Raw genomic sequence first — 15028 nt, forward strand, 5'->3', positions numbered from 1 at the left:
GTGTTTGTCACAGCTCCAGACTTATTTGTTCATTAATGACGTCATCAGCGACTAGTCGACTTCGACTCGACTTTCATGACATAAAAGTTGACTTTAAAAAATCAGAAGTCGTTCAACCCCTAGTGTGTGTGTGTGTGTGTGTGTGAGTGTGCATGTGTGTCTGTGTGTGTGTGTGTGTCTGTGTGTGGGTGAAGTCCAGTGAACTTACAGAGCAGAAGTGTAAACACAGGTCTAGACTATTGCAGGAGGTGTTAATGTTAAGTAGGTTTGATAACAGCACAAAGCAGATCAGTCTTTCGCAACACAATCACTGCAACGTTTTTATAAACGGAAAAACTCATCTTCCTTCAGCTTTTTAAATGGTCAATCTACCAGTGAAATGAAAGGTTAAATGCAGCCAATCGAATGTTTAACGGGCCGTATGAAACTCTAAAGTGGAGTAGGACACTGTCTATTTGAGGTTTCCTTCTCATTCAAGTCAAACAGTAAAGTACATGATGTTTGTGAACGTAAGCGACTTATTTGAGCCTCAACAAATGCACCCAATGAGCTGCTGCGGCGGTCAACACGCTTTCACATTTAACACAAAGGCACAAACTTTGGCATCGGGTTTGATAGCAAATGGCAGACGAGAGGTCAGCGAGCGCCTCATTACCTCACGGTGTCTGGAAACTAAACCACACGTGCAAAAGAACATTGCAAGAAAGGACATTGCTTTTATATTTTATTCTATTTACAGCACATTTAAAAAACTCCACCGTGTCGAGCAGCGGCAGATATAAAGTGCTCGACGCCCGCAGAAAGTCCAGCTGGAAAAACGCACCCAAACCTGCGCAGCTCTTGAAACGCTCGAGTCCCGCAGGTCAGCCAGCCGTCTGGATGTCCCACGTCCCAGCAGACACACAGATAATCAAGCCCATGTACGCCTGCACTCACTCAGCAAACACATGATCACCAACACGCTGCTTTTTATGCTTTAATAATAGAGACGGTGCATAGGAGCGCAACATGCTTGAACTATATATTTATGGTGCTTTTTGAAGCTTGACAGCCCCGGTCATGAAACTCTTCAAATCACAGCGTGTTGTTTAGTGTACTTACACTGCTCATAGCATTCTAGCAGCGCTTCAGCACCGTTACTACAGTCGGGTGGTTGTTTTAAAGCAGGTTATTGAAGCAAATGAAATGTGTGACACCTGCTGTGTGTGAGCGATCAATACTGAATCACAGTCAGGAGTCACACAGCACTGAAAACAAGCAGAAGACGTCAACAAGACTGGAGCGATGCTCAGATCAGTGCAGCAGAGCAGGTCTTCAAGACGTCCTGAAGGAGAAAGGACCATATGGGGTGCTGGAGAGCGTCCAGAGAGCTGGGTTTGCTTTACTAGCGCCGCACCCTGCGTTACTGAACACACACACACACACACACACACACACACACACACTTTCAGCTTAGAATCATAAGAAATATATATATTTTTTTATTTCAGCTATTTTTTTTTAAATAAGAAAATCTAACTTGATGTACTAAAACCTATATATTAAAATAACAAACTAAAACTGAAATAAAAATGAATAAAAACCGGACAAACATATTAAAAACAAAAACTAATATAAATGACAAGCACACAATAAAAATGAACAAAAATAAAAATAAAATCAGAATAAAAAGTCTAAAAATAAAGATGCTTTTCATTGACATTGTTTTGACAATTAAGCACATACAACTATTTCCATTACTGTAAGGCAAAAATAATTCTTGTCCAAAAGCTTTCCATTCTGTCCAAATATCTCTCCATAAAATCAACATCAGTTCAGTTCAGTACAACAAACACCACCATGATGTAAAAATACAACTACACATCGAAAATAACACATTGTGCAATTTAAATATGAATTTTTCTCTGCATCACTGTAATGAAAATATTTGTGTCATTGTGTCAATGAAAATTTGAGTGTTAACATTTAATTGTCATTAAAATGTCTACATAGGTCCTACAATGCATGCTGCAATTTCTTAGATAATTTCTTTAATCTTTTGCTAAGATATGGACACTTCTGCAGTTTCCTGACATGTATCTGTTCAAGTCATGAGAGCTGGAAATTAAACCATAAACTCAGCAGCTTCGTGACAGAGAGTGAATGAATGAATGAATGATGATGATGAGTCAGAATGAGTTTGTGTGGTCTGAAGGACTTCACAGAGCTTTAGCTCTTTCTCAGCTGCTTAATCACTAACAGTAACTATGAGCACTAGAGTTCTCAGTGATGTCAAAATAAAAGTCTTCCGACATAGCAGTGAAGTTACATTAAAATAAAAAAATGAAAGAAAAAAAAAACTCCTCAAAGAATGTCAAAGGTTTGGAACAACATGAAGAGTTTTGCGTGTAATAATACCTCATTAAGAATGTCAAACTGTGCAGAATTCAGCTCTTAAATGTTAAAAAAAGAACCATTTCTCATGTTATTGCCTTCCATCTGTAATAACTTGCTCTTAAATGATTTTCCTTTCAGCTGCAGCATCTCTCTTATTTATCAACCACATTTAACTATTCAGTTCATCATGATAAAATCAACTCCTGTCCATAGCTATTCTTGTTGGAGAGCCAGTTTCACTCAGATTTAAGGCACAGTGTGAAAGTGAAAGTGGTTGTGAATAGTTTCATATTGACATTAGAAAAGCACCTGGAAATACAAACCATCTAAAAACACCTGAAAGTGCTCCAATGTACCTCACGACTAACAACACTCAAATAAAAAATAAATACATTTAAAAAAATTAAAAACATGTTTGAGGTCAGTAAGATATTTGTATAAAAGAAATAAATACTTTTATTCATCAAGTTAATTTGTATTATATGTGTGATCAAATGAATGCAGCCCTGGTGAGCAGAACAGACTTCTTTCAAAAACATAAAAAATATCTTACTGACCACAAACCTTGGAATGATAATGTATAACAATATTTGACATTTAATTTGAGTTCTAAATCTCTAGATGCATTCCTTCGGTTTAGTTGTCGCGTACGTGTGTGTGTGTGTGTGTGAGTGAGAGTGTGTGAGTGTGTGTGTGTGTGTGAGTGAGTGTGTGTGAGTGAGAGTGTGTGTGTGTGAGTGAGTGAGTGAGTGAGTGAGTGTGTGTGAGTGAGTGAGTGAGTGTGAGAGGAGTGAGTGAGTGAGTGAGTGAGTGAGTGTGTGTGTGTGTGTGTGTGTGTTTGTGAGTGTGAGTGTGATTGTGTGTGTGTGTGTGTGTGTGTGTGAGTGAGAGTGTGTGAGTGTGTGTGTGAGTGAGAGTGTGTGAGTGTGTGTGTGAATGAGTGTGTGTGTGTGTCTGTGTGCGCGTGTCTGTGTGTGTGCGCGTGTGTCTGTGTGCGTGTGCGCGTGTCTGTGTGTGTCTGTGTGTGGGTGAAGTCCAGTGAACTTACAGAGCAGAAGTGTAAACACAGGTCTAGACTATTGCAGGAGGTGTTAATGTTAAGTAGGTTTGATAACAGCACAAAGCAGATCAGTCTTTCGCAACACAATCACTGCAACGTTTTTATAAACGGAAAAACTCATCTTCCTTCAGCTTTTTAAATGGTCAATCTACCAGTGAAATGAAAGGTTAAATGCAGCCAATCGAATGTTTAACGGGCCGTATGAAACTCTAAAGTGGAGTAGGACACTGTCTATTTGAGGTTTCCTTCTCATTCAAGTCAAACAGTAAAGTACATGATGTTTGTGAACGTAAGCGACTTATTTGAGCCTCAACAAATGCACCCAATGAGCTGCTGCGGCGGTCAACACGCTTTCACATTTAACACAAAGGCACAAACTTTGGCATCGGGTTTGATAGCAAATGGCAGACGAGAGGTCAGCGAGCGCCTCATTACCTCACGGTGTCTGGAAACTAAACCACACGTGCAAAAGAACATTGCAAGAAAGGACATTGCTTTTATATTTTATTCTATTTACAGCACATTTAAAAAACTCCACCGTGTCGAGCAGCGGCAGATATAAAGTGCTCGACGCCCGCAGAAAGTCCAGCTGGAAAAACGCACCCAAACCTGTGCAGCTCTTGAAACGCTCGAGTCCCGCAGGTCAGCCAGCCGTCTGGACGTCCCACGTCCCAGCAGACACACAGATAATCAAGCCCATGTACGCCTGCACTCACTCAGCAAACACATGATCACCAACACGCTGCTTTTTATGCTTTAATAAAAGAGACGGTGCATAGGAGCGTACAGTTCTCTCCAGATCTCCAGTGGAACATTTCATAAGGAGGAAAGCAACGTAAACCGGGCTAAACGCGAGAATACAGTGTACACAACTTCCTGAACGCATCCTTTAATCGAAATCTCCATCACAAAAATTAAAAATCACTTCAAAAGTGATGGGTTGGCTCCTCCGAGAGTCTGCAAACTCGAGTTAGAGTTCACAGCAGGCCACCAAGGTACGGATAAAGTGCTTCTCTTAACGTGACACATTAAATAATTAAAGCAAAACATCACATAATCAAGAGTGAAAACGAGGATGGAGAGACATACGAGAGATATATTTCTGGGAGAGGACAGAGAAAGTGAAGCGACGGACAAACTGACATACTGCATGGTGTAAGACCTACATGATGCAAAAAGGAATTTCACATTTTCATAATCTGAAGAAACAGACACAGTAAGACTTGTCGTTTTGTATTATAATACGGATATTTGTCAGTCCGTTCGGATCAGATCCAAAACAGACGTAAGAGTCATAAGAAACAGCAGCAGTGTGATCTTACAGGAGGCCAGTCACCAGTCGAGTGTTTTTTTCGTGAATAAATACATTCGGATTTAGTGTCAAGCTACTTGTTCTAATATCATGTACGTCCTAAAAAACAAACAAACAAAAGATGGAGAGACAAACGGGGGAATTGTTCCCACATTCTCCTCGTGGCCCCTCAAACACAGTCCGCTCATTGCATTTTCTTCCAACAGCCACATGTGGAGGGAAATAAAGCACCTTCCCTCGTGATATCCGTGGCAAATGAAGACGCTCTGGGGACATCACCATCATCTGGGGGCGCCTGCAAAACCCTGAATAACAGCCAGTCCACTACCGTCCTCGTCCTCTGCGGAGAGAAAACAAACAAATACATGAATAGACAGAACAGTATTCAGTATCGATAAGAATAATGCAATTAATTGCATTATTTAAACCCAGTAATTGCATGCACTGCGCATTGATATGCTTATTTGAGTATGACGTCAACATGCTAAAATCAAACCATTGGGAGTTTGTGGTCAAGGATTTGAAGTAAAGAGCTTGCAATGTATTTTTTGTGAATGGTGATGCAAAAAAAAATGCATGCATAAACAAGCACAAATTATGCATAAAAATGCTTACATAAGCACAAGGATTCATAATAGTGCATGCATTTAAAAATGCACAAATGACACAATAATGCATGCATAAAAATGCACTAATGACGCATATAAAAATGCATGCATAAAAATTAGGGCTGCACGATTAATCGCATGCGATATTTAACGCGCATCTTGTCAGAAAGCCGGTTCTGTAATCAGCGGTAAATCTCCATCACCTGCGTGCTTTCACATTGAGCAGCATTAACTACACAGAGCCGTTGTTCACTGACAAGCTGTGCAAAAAATCGCGCGAATATGAACGTGGTCTAGAGCAGCTCGTTAGTGAACAACAGCTCTGTGTAGTTAATGCTGCTCAATGTGAAAGCACGCAGGTGATGGAGATTTACCGCTGATTACAGAACCGGCTTTCTGACAAGATGCGCGTTAAATATCGCATGCGATTAATCGTGCAGCCCTAATAAAAATGCACAAATTATGCATCAAAATGCATGCATAAACAAGCATAAATTATTCATAATAGTGCATGCATTTAAAAATGCACAAATGATGCATAACTATGTACTGAAGTTTGGATCTGCAGATATGTAGTCCTGCAAAGCACAGTCTAGATGTGACTAAATATGGCTGGATGGAATGGAAATTCAGGAGTGCAAACACTGGCAGTGGGAGCCCCGGCTTGTGAACTTGAGCCAATATTGAACCAAGACAGCATCTGATCCTCGATAAACATGAGGTGACCTAGCAATCTACAAAGAAACTGATGCCATGGGAACCAACCGGGAAGTTAAAGACGTTTCTATGCTCAACGAAACAAATCAAGCCTACTGTTTTCAATAACGTTTGGAGCTCATGAAATGTAAAGAAAATGCACACCTAAAAACACAAGTGATGTACCCATGCGTTCCAAACCTGAATGACATTCGTCTGTGGAACACAAAAGGAGATGTTTAGAAGGATGTTCACGCTGCTCTTTATCATATATCTATAGAAGATTGGAAAAGCCCTGATCAAAGCACTATTGAAATATCCTAAAAGTACTAAAGACAGCGAAATGAGCAGCATTAACACTTTAAAATATTTACTTTTGCGTTCCACAGAAGAAAAAAAAGTCGTTCGGATTTGGTAAGACATGTGGGTGAATAAATGAAAATTTAATTAATTCCTTTAAAAGAATGCAAAAAACAGTAAAGCTTAAAGTGCACTTTGTTTTTTACACATACTCAAGGGTCTGTGTAAGGTGCACCTGATGCAAATTTCGGTCCACAAGGTGGCAACACTGGCCCGCACCATTGTTTTACAGCCGAAAAAGAAACAGAATAAATGGAATAACAACAAACTACCGGAAAGTTCCTCGAGTAGGCAAGCGCTTGCGTGAAGGGGCTCAGAGATTCATGCAACTCTAGTTTTAAACAGTGCAAAGACAATTTTATCGCTCATCACTTCTAGAGAGAAATAGCGCCAACACTGGGCAGAGATTAAACTTTCTAGAGCGCATGAGTCGAGTGCACTCAACACTTTGAAAGGCTGTGTGATCTGCTGTACGCTAAGCACTTGCGTCAAAACTGAAACATGCTTTGCTTGTCATTACACGCAAGGAAAGACAAGAGACTCACCTAAGTTTCGCAGTGAGCCAGTAGAGATGTGATTTCGGCACTCATGTGTCCCACCGCCTTGGCGGCCTCCATGATGGCACGGCGGTACATCCCTTTCTTTTTGCGGTTGAAGCGTGACCTGAAGAATTCGAGGAACGGCGAGAGTTTGGCAACCGAGAGTTGGGAGGTGGTGGGAGAACCGAACCAGGAGACTTTAACTTCGGGCCAGGGAGCATGGACCTCACCTTCTTCTCTACGAGTACCGCTAATACTGAGTATCCGCGCCGGCCACCAAGGAAATCCGTGGATCTTCCCCCAAACAACATCACCCACTGTTACGGCGTGACCTTCCTCGGTCACGCATTTAGTCATGCTGCGAGTGTGCAGTCGTACGGTGAGAGGCAGAACAGTCTTACTTTCCCCTTGAGAGGAAGACGAGACTGCGATATCGTCGCCTGGAGCGAGGTCGCAGATTTCCGGCGACGTTCCGTCGGAGCTGAAAGACTTGGACTCATCTAGACTGTCACTGCTGCACACGGAGAGGCTCGACGAGTCCGCTTTCCTCTTCCGGAAGTTGATGAGTAAAGTCAAGTCTCCGTGCCGTTCCACTTCCTCGCCTGACCAAAGCTCTAGCGAATTCTTCTCCGCACCATCTTCAGACTGAGAGCTGGGAACTCTAGGACTTTTCCTCCGAACGCCATCCACTAGTTCTGCCTCGTAAGCGGACACCTGCTCCGCTCCGTCGGCCCGGGATCTCAATCGTATCTTGGGCGAAGGGGCATCCGGATTACTCAACTTTGGGAGCTTGAGTTTGGGAATGGAAATGGTAAGATCCGTTCGGATGGCGTCTACCGGAGGTTGCACGACTTTCTGGGATTCCTTGGAAGCGTCTCGTTCTCCGTGGCCGTTCTGTAACAGCTGCTTCGGACAGAAGGGTTTGACAGAACCGTGAACCCTCGAGGGGATCTTCATCACTTCGCCTTTACCTTGTGGAGTGCTATAAGAGATCTTAATCACGGGACTATGGGGAATGATGTCCCCTTTGGGAAACTTCTCATTGTCCTTCTTGTCCTTCCGGAAGCACTTGGTGTCATAGACCGTCGATTCCTCTCGTCTCTTTGACTCTTTGTTGTTGTTGTCTCCGTCGTCCTTCCTCTTGGCTGGGGTTGATTTAGTGTCCTCCTCGTCGGCTTGAGGCGCGTTCTCCTTCCTAGATGTCTTGGTCACCGTTGGTCCATCTTTGCTGTCCTCATCACTGTTTAGTGTGTTTTTGCATTTCTCGCACAGCACCTGCCGAGGTCTCAGTCGGATTGTGCTCATGGTCATCCTTCCAGGTTCTCGACTTCGTCTCTTCTTCCTCTTGATTGGATGTGGCGGCGGTTGCGGTACCCACTGGTTGTATGTGTGCCGGACCCACATGGGCTGCGGAAACGGGGCGCCTTCAAAGTACGGCGGATATGTGGGCTGGCCCGGTTGCACCGGGATAGGTACGGGAGCGAGCGGAGGAGCCACCTCAGGCTCCGTGTTCTCATCTTTTGGTTGCTGCGTCAGCTGACTAACGGGTTTAGAGGAAGCCTCTTCACTCGAGACTTCACAGTCCGGTCTCAATATGAGGCTCTCTTCGGATTTTCCAACAACGTCTGGAAGGCAAAACAGCCCAGTCCTACAGAAAAGAGTCGAGAGGGAAACATAAGAGCCAATAATGGACAGAGTATACAGGGTTAATTACCCATAATACTGCTCTTCTGTACATCGACAAAAGCTCTGTTAAGACTTTTCTGTTTAAAAGCCACTAGCGGCACCAATTAGACTAAAAAAAATAAGGACAATCCTGGTTTTCTGACACTCCCCCATCTTCCATTGTTTGAATGAACAGTCAAGATTGTGGCTCAGCATCTCGACACTCTCTTTACAAAGTTTAAGTCATTTTGTTTTGTGTTTGTCATTTTTGTTATTTTTTATGTAAAAAAATTGTTTTTAAGTTTGTTATTTTAGCACTTCAACTTAAGCTAAACGAAAATGAGAAAGGTTGCCTTGGCAACTAGCTGAAATAAAATATGCACTTTTTTATATTTTATTTCAGTTAACGTTTATGACAAATAATGCAATTTTTATGGTTTTGGATTTAGGTTGCAATAATAAGCCATCTAAGACCATCACTTTTAAATGTCCTTATTTTTAACACTTATCACAGTGTTGCAAAACCTTTGAACACTCAAGAACAGAAATACACGATTAATCATTTCTAATGGCAAGCTGACTCTTGACCAGAAAAACAGGTTAGTGAACCAGTCATATCATGCACATAACCACACCTATTTGTTTTTATAGCCTTTAAAAAACACCACAGATATCGCTTCATCTCTCCAAACTCTTATTCTTAGAAACTCTAAGAACTTCAGTGTAGTATGATGAATCTCACAAAAACATGTCATGGTCACATTTGAAAAATACAACATAATGAAGACTATTTAAGGACAACCATTATTATTATGTGCATTGTGACATTGTTTTGATAGCAATTAAGCACATTATCGCCCCAATACCTCACTACTGTAACTACTTTACAAAACAAAGCTCCCATTTTGGTGTCTGCATTAAATGTAATTAACAAAAGCGATTTTATATACACAGAAAGCATATTAAATGCAAGTAAAGTTTCTACTTTAATGTTTCTGATAACTTCTGTGAAAATAAAATATCAACATATGGGTGAAATAATGTTCTATCGTCATTCATTGTAACTAATGTAAAAATGAAACAACATACTCATTCTGACGTACTTATTAAAATATATAAAAGAATAAGTTGTCATACTAAATTTTATTATATTTTAAACTATTAATAAATGGCTAAAACCTAAAGGTTTGAAGGATAGTGGCAAAGATTGGTAAATTCTAGGGCTGAACTGAGATCCTTAAATAGTCTTTTAATGTCATCTAATGATTCTTTATCTATACATGCCTGACAAGATTTTTTTTAGTATATGAACTATTGTTACACTGACATTTTAGTGGGTGTTTTCTGTAAATGATGGTAAAAATGTATGATTTTTGCTCAGAAAAATTATAAAAAAACAAAACAATTTACAGCTGCATTAAAGGGTTAGTTCACCCAAAAATAAAAATTAGCCCACAAATTACTCACCCTAGGTGTCAAGTCATCCTAGGTGTATATGACTTTCTTCTTTCAGACGAATCCAGTCGGAGTTATATTAAAAATTGTCTTTGATCTTTCAAGCTGTTTAATGGCACTCAGCGGGTGTTGCATGCATCAGTCCAAAAGAAGTTAAATAAAAAGCGCCCATCCATAAAAATGTCTCTCACGGCTCCGGGGGGTGAACAAAGGCCTCCTGTAGCGAATCGATGCATTTGTAAGAAAAATATCCATATTCAAAATGTAATAATCACTTTAATGTAGCTTGCGTTCACTGTTGTACACAGAAGCAGCTCCGGGCGGATGACGAATGAGGTCAGCGTTGTGCATGCGCCGCTCAGAAGTGATGAACGCGGAAGCGCAGCGGAGAGATCAAAACAAAACAACGGTCACTAATTAGAAGCACAAAATGAGGATTTGTAAAGAAGAATGTCGGAGGATTTCGATATAAGCCAAGAGGAGACTGGGTTTCCTTTGCTAAAGTAAGGAAACTTTGCTTCCTTTGCTCCTGTGAACAAACGTTGGTTTTCACGAGACTCACCGGCGCATGCGCAGCGCTGAACTCATACGTCATGCTCCCGGAGCTGCTTCCGTGTACAACAGTGAACGCAAGCTAGATTAAAGTGATTATTACGTTTTGAATATGGATATTTTGTGTGAGACACTTTTTTTTTATCGATGGGCGCTTTTTATTTCACTTCTTTTGGACAGATGCATGCAACACCCGCTGAGTGCCATTGAACAGCTTGAAAGATCAAAGACTTTTTTTTTTTATATTCATTTTTAAAAAAAGAATTTTTTATATAACTCAGACTGGATTCGTCTGAAAGAAGAAAGTCATATACACCTAGGATGACTCGAGGGTGAGTAATTTGTGGGCTAATTTTCATTTTTGGGTGAACTAACCCTTTAAACTTTTGTTTTGATGCTTGAAAACCCATTTTCGTCTTTAACCCAAACTCAGAATACAGAGATACAAGCTATAGCAATTCTGAGGAAAAAAGTCAGAATTGCTCAATATAAACTCAGAATTCTGACTTATTTTACATTTTGCAGTTCTGTTTTTTTTTGTTTCCACCACAGAACAAAAATAAAAAAGGTATTGGCGACTTTTTGTTTTAATTCTGACTTTCCTTCTTAGAATTGAGTTTGTCCCAAACTTCTGATTTTATATTTTGCAATTCTGACTTTTTTCAGACTGGAGCCTCAAGGTAAGCATGAGTCTGTGAAAGAGGCAACCTGAGCCAAAGCAATGAGCTGTGCGCGGTTAGAAACAACAGACAAAGAGACCAACGGGACGAGATCCGGATCTCCCCTCCACCTCACTGAACAAAAACAATCCCATAAACCACCGGGGACACAGCAGAGGCCCAAGAGATTTGCTTGTTTTCACATCCAGCCCTGAAATCTGATTGTGCAGGGATTATTAATTAAACCTTAGAAGGAAGTCCTGTGGGTAAGAGAGGCATAAACACCAATCGTCTGAGATGTTTGATGAAAAATAAAACACCCAGTCCTGAAGCGCCTGTCCTCGAGGCCTACAGCGGCAGAACCCAAAAACCACCGCCGTGTAGGTGTAAGAAAACATTTCATTGCATAATCAGAATATTTATACAGCTGAAATGTTCACGCCAGACGATGATGCTATTTGAACACTCCCAGGCCGTTCAGAGTGGAATACTTGCTGAACACTACACTGAATACACTGCCTACTGTTTCAGAAAGTATTCTGTGATAAACATTTAATATAGTTATTTTCAGCTTATTTTAGTGTGGTGACAAACAACTGGTGTAGAAACTTGATAGCAAGGTTCACAAAGTATTACAAAGAAACATCAACTAAAACATTTAATTAAATTGAATTTTTGAAGTCATAAAGTAAATATTTTCTAGCAAAACACTCTAAAAATCTATTTACATTTTTTTTTTTACAATGCATGCAGAATGTTTTCCATTTTAAGTTAATCCTGAAATTAGTCAAATTCTCTTATTTCTTGCAGTTGCGAGTTTATTTTTTATAATTAGGACTATTTATTCTCAGAATTGCAAGAAAAAGTCAAAATTGTAAGATAAAGTCACAATCACTTTTTAAAATACAATGTTTGTGAAACGTCAGGTAACATTAAATTAAATGTGAATTATTATTCTTTTTTAAGATTTATTTTTGGTGTTTTATGCCTTTATTTCGACAGGACATAAGGTGGACAGGAAGCGAAGTGAGAGAGAATTTTTTGAAGTAGAAAGACTGAAATAGTATTTTGTATTTTCTACTAGTAAACATACTCCAATAGTCTCGATTTATATCTTCAATGCATTCAGCTTATTTTACATTTTTAAGTTAATTCTGAAAAATAAAATAAGCAAAATTCTTTATATCTTGCAGTTCTTTCTCAGAATTGGAAGGAAAAAAAGTGTACAAATTGTGAGATATAAACAAAAAGTCACAATTACCTTTCAAATTTTTGTATAATAAAAATATGATAAATGTTTTATACACTTATTTTCTAATAAGTAAATAGTATTTTCTAATACAAACATACTCCAATAATCTTTATTTAATCATGTTTTACATTGCACGTGGCTATATTATTTTCCTTTTTTAAGCCAGGTTTTGTGCAAAATCGTGTAAATGTGCTAGATCAATTTTTCAAAGTTAGTATGATATTGTGACCGTAGCATGACTCATGGAGATGACTCAGGACTCAGGACGTGACACATGATGATATAACAGCAACAACGCAGCGTCTGAGCAGCGATTTCACAAAAGTTGCATAAAATGGTTTACGTGGTTGGACACATTTATGCTTATTCTTTGATAAAAGGGTATTCATACTTAGGCTTTCCATAATTTGTATTAGACTGACCACTGTTAATAATAGCTGAAAATAAAACCGAGCATATGTAGATGGTTTACATCACTAGCGGTCAAAATATTTAACATTTAATCCAAATGTATGGAGTAAGTTACTAATATAAACAAACACTGAATGTACATAGAGTTCAAGAATGCAGTAAATATTTCATTTTTTCTCAGAAGTGTCTATAAATACCTCACAGCTGCTCATATTCATACAAATGTGGCCCTGCAGCACAAAAGCAGTGTTAAGTCGCTGGGGTATATTTGTAGCAATAGCCAACAATACATTGTATGGGTCAAAATTATAGATTTTTCTTTTATGCCAAAAATCATTAGGATATTAAGTAAAGATCATGTTCCATGAAGATATTTTGTAAATGTCCCACTGTAAATATATCAAAACTTAATTTTTGATTAGTAATATGCATTGCTAAGAACTTCATTTGGACAACTTTAAAGATGATTTTCTCAATATTTAGATTTTTTTGCACCCTCAGATTCCAGATTTTCAAATAGTTGTATCTCGGCCAAATATTGTCCTATCCTAACAAACCATACACCAATGGAAAGCTTATTTATTCAGCTTTCAGATGATGCATACATCTCAATTTAAAAAAAATTTACCCTTAAGACTGGTTTTGTGCTCCAGGGTCACATATATCCACATTCATGTGCTGTTTCTAATGGAATATAACCTTGTGAAGCGGTTGAGTGACATCTCACCTGTCTTTGTCTGACACAAAGACCTGATTCTTTTACATTAAAACTCATAAAACCTAAAAATGACACCATTTTTAGGGAAGATGGAATGAAGTGATCTAATGCAGACAATGACAGGTCACTATAAATATGAGAAAAGAGGTAAACAATCAAAGGCCTCGTGTGATTTCATAAGAAAACCATTGAGATTAAATGTCCCAAAACGCATTTATAAGGATAAAATGAATAAACACATATGCTTGAGCAATATTTGACCTTTAAACTGGATGAATGTCCAGGTATGCTATTGTAACGATGGCATCTGAGCCTTCATGAAGAATAATGATGATTTCACTCAACGCTCGATGAATGTGCGTGAAAACATCAATCAATCAATGTTGCAGCTGGAAATGATACAATGTTACAGGAAAGAGCTCCGGATGTTACATGGCTAAAGCAGAAATATCTGCCGCGAGACACTAAAAACCACACGATCCGACACAAAAGAGCAGATTTATACGCGTTTCTATCGTGCAATGATGATGATGATGATGATGTTCTTCTCTGATAAAGGCCTGCTGCTTGTGTCCTCCTGGCCTGCTGCTGGGCCTGACCTGACAAAAGTGTGTTTTTGCTCGAAAACACAAAGAAAGGCGACTCACTTTCTGCTGCAGTCCAGCAGGATGCCCGTGTAGCTCCTCTCGCGGTACGTGAGCGTCACCACCAGCGTGTCGTTGACGATCTGCTCGACGGTCACCGGGATCCGGGAGCCTGCCCGCAGCTCCTCCGCTACAGCCTGCATGTTCTCCTCGCTCGGTGTCCGGCTTGGCGTCGCTCGATCCCGGCCGCCGGAGCCACGGTCGCGTCGGCCTTCGCTGCTGCTGCGATCCGTCAACGCGCTCTAGACGCTCCGCCGGGACGCGCAATGACGCCATCAACTCCGCTGTGACGTCACCCGTGAAAGACGAGACCCAGAGAACACCCATCCACTCACACCGCTGCAGAAACCAGTGCCTAGCATGCGTTTTCGGCAGGATTTACACGGAGACACCCACTAAAATGGCAGTGGTACTATAGTTCATATACTAAAAAAGTCTGCTCGGGCATGTTTAGACCCTGATTCAAACTAACCCAAAACTCCAGAAACTAATTAATTGTCATTGTAAGTCTTTACCAATCTTTGCACACTATCCTTTAAACCACCCATTTGTCAGCAAGAAGTTTTTAATCATTAAAAAAAATAGCATAATCACTTATTCTTTTGTATATTTTAATATGTACAGGTCAGAAAGTAGGTTGTTTCATTTTTACATAAATATATCTGTCACGCTGAATGATGATTGAACAATATTTCACCCAAAAAAAAAAAAAAAAAAAATA

At 39.9% G+C, this 15028-nt stretch overlaps 1 protein-coding gene across 1 annotated transcript; it reads right to left on the minus strand.

The window, feature by feature from the left end:
* Window positions 1–3393: 3393 nt before the first annotated feature.
* pwwp2b (PWWP domain containing 2B) lies at window positions 3394–14850 on the minus strand. The gene is made up of 3 exons (XM_016439856.1): window positions 14311–14850; window positions 6958–8599; window positions 3394–5088 (listed from the first exon to the last, which is right to left on the minus strand). Exons 1-2 carry the CDS (start codon window positions 14448–14450, stop codon window positions 6958–6960), a joined length of 1782 nt encoding a protein of 593 aa, XP_016295342.1. The 5' UTR covers window positions 14451–14850; the 3' UTR covers window positions 3394–5088.
* Window positions 14851–15028: the final 178 nt, after the last annotated feature.

Source organism: Sinocyclocheilus anshuiensis, unplaced genomic scaffold (assembly GCF_001515605.1).
Source record: "Sinocyclocheilus anshuiensis isolate Anshui unplaced genomic scaffold, SAMN03320099.WGS_v1.1 scaffold2700, whole genome shotgun sequence".
NCBI classification, from domain to species: domain Eukaryota; kingdom Metazoa; phylum Chordata; class Actinopteri; order Cypriniformes; family Cyprinidae; genus Sinocyclocheilus; species Sinocyclocheilus anshuiensis.

Bases quoted from the DNA above. Each gene is read 5' to 3' on its own strand.
- pwwp2b (XM_016439856.1), bottom strand. From the start codon at position 14,450: ATGCAGGCTGTAGCGGAGGAGCTGCGGGCAGGCTCCCGGATCCCGGTG. The intron at 8,600-14,310 runs GTGAGTCGCCTT...TCTTTTCTGTAG, and splicing joins CTGCTGGACTGCAGCAGAAA to GACTGGGCTGTTTTGCCTTC.